Raw genomic sequence first — 7556 nt, forward strand, 5'->3', positions numbered from 1 at the left:
AATAAGGGGTGAATCTCCAAGGCCAACCCAAGACTAATCAATAGATTTACTTGAAGCTGTCCAAATGTCTTCAATGTCAGGAGGAACTATCAGTTATGTGTTACCTTACACTCAAAGTTTGAGATGTCGCTTTGTGTTCCTGCTTTTTGCTCCCAGATAAACGGAGGTAGAGGGGATGAAAAATAAAAACTGAAAAGTCAAAAAGGGACCCTCTGCCCCGAGAAGAACCCCCCCCCCCCCCCGGACGGCATGCTTTTATCATCCGAGACAGCATTCGCAACTTACAAATTCAGGCATGCCAGACCACTTTGAACGGAATGTCATTCTCTTCACCACCGACATTACATCACCCCAGTAGCTCGCTGAGCTCCAGTTCTTCCAAACTTTTTGGGTTGAGTCAGAAAGTGCGACAATTTGTCTCGTCGGCCGCACGTCTGGTATGTCGGGTGGGTACGGTTGATCACTCCCACCATCCAGGAATTTGGGAAGTTTCCCTCCATATAAGGAGTTTTTCATATAAATCGCGACCCAGAGGAAGAGCAGGCGGAGGTGGAGCCTGGGATCGATCAACATGGTGTCAAACAAAGAGTAGGAAGGAAAGTAAGAGGAGTCCAGTCTGTGTTTCTGATGTTTCACCACCACTGCAAACACGTTTCATTGGATTTGTCATGCCTTCCTTTCTGGCTGCCTGGGCTTTGCCCCACATATGAAATGTTCACAGTATTTTGCCCGACAAGCAGTGCCATTTACTGCCACTGGCTTTATTCCCTGATCGTTTGTTTTCAGATCCACCATCGTTTAATGAACAGCCTGAGAAGACTACACGAATTAAACTTACAATAGACTTGTGCTAATTCTAACTTATTGTTAGATCGATTCTTTCATTGGAAGCTCAAGAACAAGCCGGAGGAATCTCAAGTTAAATAAAGTGTTTATTGGTAGTCACATGTCAAAGCATATCAGCGCTGGGCTCAGTGGAACACAGCTCCCGCAGGAAATCCGTCAGACTGAGCCTCGATTTCCGGGTATCATTTGCATTTATAGCCTCATAGGTTGGACTCACACTGCTTCTGCAAAGCTCTCAGAATGTGCTCGACACGAGGGCCAGATGTCTTATTGAAACGCTCGATGGCATTAAGAAAAAAAAAACAGTTTTCTGTTACATGCCTATTTCATGCTTTGCTACAAGAATGTCTTTTGACTTTCTTTCACAACACGAAGGTCTTTAAACAGCTGCAAACTCACCTGTGAGCCACTGAAAGAAAGAAATCTGACTTTCTGTGAGTCACATGTATTCAAATTTAGATACCACAACTTCAGAATGGGTTCCCTCAGAGAAATGGGTTATAACTGGAAACATCACAAAGTGGTACTCCAAGGAGCAGGTGTACCAGCACAGAGCCCAACGGACACACACACACACACACACACACACACACACACACACACACACTCACACACCTCTTCCCCCTGCTGTTGTCTGGCAAGTATCAGCTGCTGTAACATCAGAGCGTTTTCTTTCTTCATGATGTGTGACAACTGAATTCATGCTGTACACCATTCTGACTGATTGATTTAGTTTCTGTATGAAAGTATTTCCGACCCCATAATGGGACGACACCTGTAATTCTGTGGTACAATCTTTGGTTACAGACTGGGAATTTGAAGTACCTTTTGAACAACCTTGTTGAACTGTGTAATCAAGTCTATATGAGGTGTAAATGAGCCCCTTTTCTTTCCAATCAGATGGATCTGCGCATGCGTGGCCTCCATGGACTGTAAGAGGTTGGCGGCAGGGAACTATCTTGACACTGGAGTCGACGCTCTTTGGCAGAAACTGTGGGAGCGCTCTAATTGGCGGCCGTAAAACAGAAAGGAAGTATATTCAGTTCTTTTCGAGGTTTCATTGGAAGAGAAAGTCGAAGATAATTAAGCGCAGTTTTCTTTTCAGAAGTTGGAGTGTCTTTTTTTTTACCCAAAGAGTAGAAAAGTCTCAAGACTTTGACAATGTCTTCTTTCAACAAAGGTCCAGCTTATGGCTTATCAGCGGAAGTCAAAAACAAGGTAGGAGTGCATTATATATTTTCATATAGAATTTAAAGTGAACTTTTCCTTCTATCACTTGCTCATGTGCCCCCCCCTCCCTTATTTCTGATTCTCGGATCGCCAGTGTCAGAGTCACCTGGCCTCCATTTTGATAAGTGTGCCCAGGTTAAAAAAAAAGTAGAGGTGTATAGACAAAAGCGAGATGTAAAAGTGATATTTTCTTTGTTTTCAAGCACCGAAAGTTCTCGGTTTTAAACATGCTCGAGTTCTTCGTGAAGAAGCTACTTTTCAGGTTTTCTCGTGCACGGGACTAACTTTAACCTTAAAAGCTATGGGCGTTGCCCCTCCTGGCAAAGAAGTCTGTCATTGTGGCAAAACTGTTATTCCACTTCCCAGCGAACTCTGTTTGTGTGGCCCAGCGGCCCAACATTGTGACCCGCATTAACAGTTAATAGAATTAGCTCATTAGTCCCTGGATAGAATGCCAGTCATTGTGGCTTTTGCTAAAGTAATTTAGCTTTTTTTTGGCTAAAATAATTCCCCACTTCCCCTCAGCGTGGTGTTGTGCTGAGTGTCATGATTTAACGGCCATCAGCGCAAGAACTAATTTGCCCTCTCTGCTAAAGTCTGACTGACTCCCCAGAGACAGCCGACTCTTTGTTACTGTGTGCCTCTGGCTGCGGCCTTGATGCGGGAAGCCCCTTGTTTATTTGGGCCTGTCTTCAGAGCCCTCTGCACCTCTCGGTCCACTTCAATTACCAGAGTTGAGTTGTGGTTACTATCTGACCCACGCCTCCAAATCGAGCTGCAAACCTTTAAGAACTTTTCCTTTTAAAAAAAAAAAAAAAAAAAAGATCTTCATCATATTTGTCTGTCGGCACTAAAGTGTGAAAAGTTTTAGCTGATCTGTTTAATAAGATCTTCAGTTTGACATGGTCCGGGGCCCGTTTAAGTCAACTTTTTGCTTTGATCTGCATTCTTGAATGGGAGAGAAAAGGTCCAGACTCCGTGTGCGCACCAGGAGGTGGGGGGCAAAAGAGATGCTCAGTTGAGTGGCATTTCCTGCCATGTGTGACATAGCCCACTCTGAAACGTAAAGGCAGGGACTAAGGATCCACACTTCACCTGTTCTCCCTTTTTTTTTAATCTTTACTGTAAACTGATCAAAATTTCAGAAAAGCTCTCCTGGCTGACCTTGAGCTCAGTATTGACCAGCTGCAGGAACATTTGAGTGTTTCCACGTTGCGCATCCATTCACACACAATCCCGCTCCTTTTGTTTAATTCGGCTCTTTTATCCGAGCACTGAGGGGTAAATTCCTGCCATTCAGCTTGTCGTTGTGAATTACTTCTGTTGGATTCTTTGTGGTCAATTGGAATTGCCCGTGTTGTTCTTAATAGTGGACGACAGAAGGAAATTTAATTAGAAGGTAGAGATTCCTAAAGAGTTAACCCGCTGTGAGCTGTGTGGAGCCAGCTTCTAAGTATACAGTCTGTGGTTCAGTTTGTCGTTGCTCTTGGAAGTCTGCACGCAGCTCACTCAACACTTTACCCTTCACTGGAGGAGAAGAAATGTTTACCTGACTTCTTTTTTTCATTTCTCCTTTCACACAACAGATTTAATGTGACCGCGTTACTCCCACATGGCCTCTTTCAGAATCAATAAAGCATGCTTCTCATGCTCACCTCTTTAATTGGAAAAACAGTAACTCCAACAGACGCTTCATTGGACAGTCAGTCTTTGTGTCATGTTGAGCCCCTTAAAACTCACCCTCCCTCCTCTTTTCACCAACTTGCTTCCTGTGCCTCTGGAGAGAATTTAGCAGTTTACCAAACAGGAAATCTGTGTGTGTGTGTGTGTGTGTGTGTGTGTGTGTGTGTGTGTATGTGTGTGTGTGTGGTCACGTCAATGTCACCTTTTCTTTTTATTTACAAGGATTATATAAGACAAAAACACCTTTTGTAGATGAAGCCTGCAACTCTGAGGCAAAGTGAAACTCACTCCTGACCATGGAAAATGATTACATACACATAATAAACTGTAAAGCACAACTTATATTAAAATATAATCGACACGAGTAGTGTTGTGTGTGATCATCAGTAATTTTGCTGCTCAGGTATCGACATCTTAACTAACTCTGATGTAACGGAGTTTAAGTCGGTTAACTGCAGACAGGCTTCCTCACAGCTGCTAACAAAAGTTTGAATTACTGTCTTAAAAGCTACGTAATGGCCCTTTTGTAGAACACACGTGACCTCTGACCCTTTGTTTTTTTTTTTCTTTCAACCAGATTGCACAGAAGTACGACCCTCAGAAGGAGGAGGAGCTCCGGATCTGGATCGAGGAGATCACTGGCTCGTCCATCGGCCCTGACTTCCAGAAAGGCCTGAAAAATGGAGTCATTCTGTGCGAGTAAGCAGAAGATGCATCAAATGTCCACACTGAATTGCAAGGCCCATGATCATCTGGTTTTAATGTACACATTGATCTGGAAGCCTCAGCACCAACTTTCCTTTTTTTTTTTTTTTCTTTTCCACAGCCTTATTAATAAACTCCAGCCAGGCTCTGTGAAAAAGACCAACAAGTCGGCGCTGAACTGGCATCAGGTGAGCTTACGAGGAATCCTTTTCAACCAACTGAGGGCGCGGCTCATTGGGATTGAGGAGGGCCATTGTTACATGTAGTTGGAGGCTTGCATTTGCACATACTTTAAAACTGCTTCATAATGCATGGAATCGTGCGTCATGGCTATACTTTCCTGTTGGCAGTGTTGAAACAACATCATTTTATTTTTTTTGTCTTTTGTAACTGAGACATAACCACTCACAAACTTGATTGAAGTTGTGCTCGTTCTTTATTTGTTTTGTATTTGCTAATAGAAAAATGATTGCGCTTGTCAAGAAAATTGTTGCATGAACCATGTTTTATTGAATTGGTGTTTTTAGTTGGAGAACCTGACCAACTTCATCAAAGCCATCACAGCATATGGTTTGAGGCCTCATGATATCTTCGAAGCCAATGACCTGTTTGAGAATGGCAACATGACGCAGGTCCAGACCACGCTGCTCGCCCTCGCTAGCATGGTGAGTCCTGAACCATCTTAACTTTGTTCTGTGAGTGAGGTTATGTGTGGTTGGATTTGTATTTGTATTTGTATTTCAGTAGGTCACCTTTTTTTAAAAAAAAAAAAAAAAAAAGAGGGGGGAAAGAAAACTTCAACCCTGTGTTTTCTGCCAGGCGAAGACCAAGGGCTGCCAGTCGCGGGTTGACATCGGAGTGAAGTATGCTGACAAGCATGAGAGGATGTTTAATGAGGAGAAGATGAAGGCTGGACAGTGTGTCATTGGCCTACAGGTAGGTTTTACTCCATTAGGAGTACTGGGCAAATCTTGATCTTAAAATCATCTGTTTGCCTTCGTGCTGTTAATATGGACATTAACCTCATTCTTGTTGAATGCATTAATGTCCTGCAACAACTTGGATCTAATGCACTATCCTGTTCTGTAAGTCTTGAATAACAATTTCTTTTTGTATATGAATTGTCTTTGGATGTTTCTGTCTGTAGATGGGGACCAACAAATGTGCCAGTCAGGCAGGCATGAATGCATATGGGACCAGGAGGCATTTATATGACCCCAAAGTTCAAATCCAGCCCCCCATGGACAACACAACTATCAGTCTGCAAATGGGAACCAACAAGGGAGCAAGTCAGGTATTTGAACAGAGCTCATAAAATCAGTTTTACTACAGTGGAAAGAAGCCCCAGGCCGATATGAGTGGCATCACTCATATCCAGATTGACTGCAGCTGTAAACTGGCATCATGTTTAGTCTTATACAAAGATTTAAACTCCTGAATTGTTTACAACACAAAGCTGACAATAAATCAACTGGGTTGGTGGTGTCTTTATTACAGGCTGGAATGACTGCTCCTGGGACAAGGAGGGCTATTTATGACCAGAAACTGGGCACAGACAAGTGCGACAACAGCACCATGTCTCTGCAGATGGGTTATAGCCAGGGAGCCAACCAGAGCGGGCAGAACTTTGGGCTGGGAAGGCAGATCTATGATGCCAAATACTGTCCTCAAGCTGGAGAGGTCGCAGCTGACCAAAATGGGGCAGGCAGTGGTCGCGACTACATCCCTGACTACCAAGACGAGGGTTACCAAGGTTACCATGAGGAGGAACACGTGTACCAAGATGACGGGACAGATTACTAAGAGGCCTTAGGGAAGTGCAAGGGAAAGGGAGTTTGTGTAAAGGTGTGGTTTATTTTTATACACCCAGGAAGTTGCACCTTCTTTTTGTTTTTTTTCTTTGTTTAGGTCATATCCTTTTTAGTATTGTATGAAATGTGCCAAAGCTACACATTTCCCCCTGTACTTCCATGGGGGTTTTTGGTGACTCAATAATTGCATGAAGGGAGATGCCTAGATTTTTCTGAGGATAACATGAATCCAAAAGTGAAACATTTGTGAGGAAGACACACACACACACACACACACACACACAAGGATTCTGTAATGCATGTTGCTTGGAAAAATAAATCAAGCTTATGCTCCATAATAGCTGTATTTTTATGTGTAAACTAGTTCCTGTGAATGAAAATGTACATGTTCTTTGTTACTATGTCAGTATCTTCTTCATTCCTTGAGTATCGATCAATGATTTATTGTAACAATTTCCAGACGGATGAGGGAACAGTATGGATAGAACCAAATGTTTTTATTCTTTAAAAAAAATCACTTTCTTTTTTCATTGAATTTTCTTTCCACTTTCTAATGGAGGAAATAGTTTCTTTGTTTGCATAATCGGTTCAACTGGAGAGGCTTGTTTTCTTTGGACTGAGTATAGGAGAGAAGTGAATAAAATGGTAATCGAGTAAGTTTTCAACATTCCAAGCAAGAATACTGGATTTTTTTTTTTTTTTTTTTTTTTTTTTTTTTTTTTTCCCTTGGCCAGTGAATAGTGTAAGTAATCAATCTTAAATATTGGTTTATATGTGAACCAATTCTAGCATTATATTTGATCATTTTGATGTTATTTATGCATATTTGTGATCTGAAGAGGGGTTTTGTGCCTTGACTCTGAGAAGCATTTGATATTGGACTATGCCTTTCTTTTCTATTTTTTTTTTCTTCCAATTATTGAATTAAATATGTGAGAACTATGTAATAAAGATGTATGCATTATTATCTTTTGTATGTTTGTACTGGGTTATTGGAGGCTGAGTTGAAGACTTCCGGCCACGAGATATTACTAGATGAGCATGCCCAATATCAGAAAATGAAAATGGCCCTTTGATTCTATTTTGGCCAGGTCCAATTTTGAGTACAAACTAGAGTCTATTATATACAGTCATCTGCATGGCAGTAATGAATGTTATTGATGTATATAAAGCCATATTGATCAATGATATTGCAAATTAGTTGACCGGAGATTTTATTGTATCATCCCGATTCCCAAAAAGTTACGCTTTGTAAAATATAGAATACAATGATTTGCAAAT

At 41.8% G+C, this 7556-nt stretch overlaps 1 protein-coding gene across 1 annotated transcript; it reads left to right on the top strand.

Moving 5' to 3' along the window:
- Positions 1-1850: 1850 nt before the first annotated feature.
- Positions 1851-7242, top strand: cnn2 (calponin 2). The gene is made up of 7 exons (XM_075484127.1): positions 1851-2064; positions 4337-4458; positions 4586-4652; positions 4992-5129; positions 5284-5400; positions 5612-5758; positions 5962-7242. The coding sequence occupies exons 1-7, from the start codon at positions 2008-2010 to the stop codon at positions 6265-6267; spliced, it is 954 nt and encodes a 317-aa protein (XP_075340242.1). The 5' UTR covers positions 1851-2007; the 3' UTR covers positions 6268-7242.
- Positions 7243-7556: the final 314 nt, after the last annotated feature.

This window comes from Odontesthes bonariensis, chromosome 14, assembly GCF_027942865.1.
Source record: "Odontesthes bonariensis isolate fOdoBon6 chromosome 14, fOdoBon6.hap1, whole genome shotgun sequence".
In the NCBI taxonomy this organism is placed as follows: domain Eukaryota; kingdom Metazoa; phylum Chordata; class Actinopteri; order Atheriniformes; family Atherinopsidae; genus Odontesthes; species Odontesthes bonariensis.

What these genes read in the sequence shown, in the direction of transcription:
- cnn2 (XM_075484127.1), top strand. Translation starts at nt 2,008, where the DNA reads ATGTCTTCTTTCAACAAAGGTCCAGCTTATGGCTTATCAGCGGAAGTC. An exon ending in CAGCGGAAGTCAAAAACAAG is followed by an intron (nt 2,065 to 4,336) that starts GTAGGAGTGCAT and finishes TCTTTCAACCAG; the next exon opens with ATTGCACAGAAGTACGACCC. An exon ending in AATGGAGTCATTCTGTGCGA is followed by an intron (nt 4,459 to 4,585) that starts GTAAGCAGAAGA and finishes TCTTTTCCACAG; the next exon opens with CCTTATTAATAAACTCCAGC.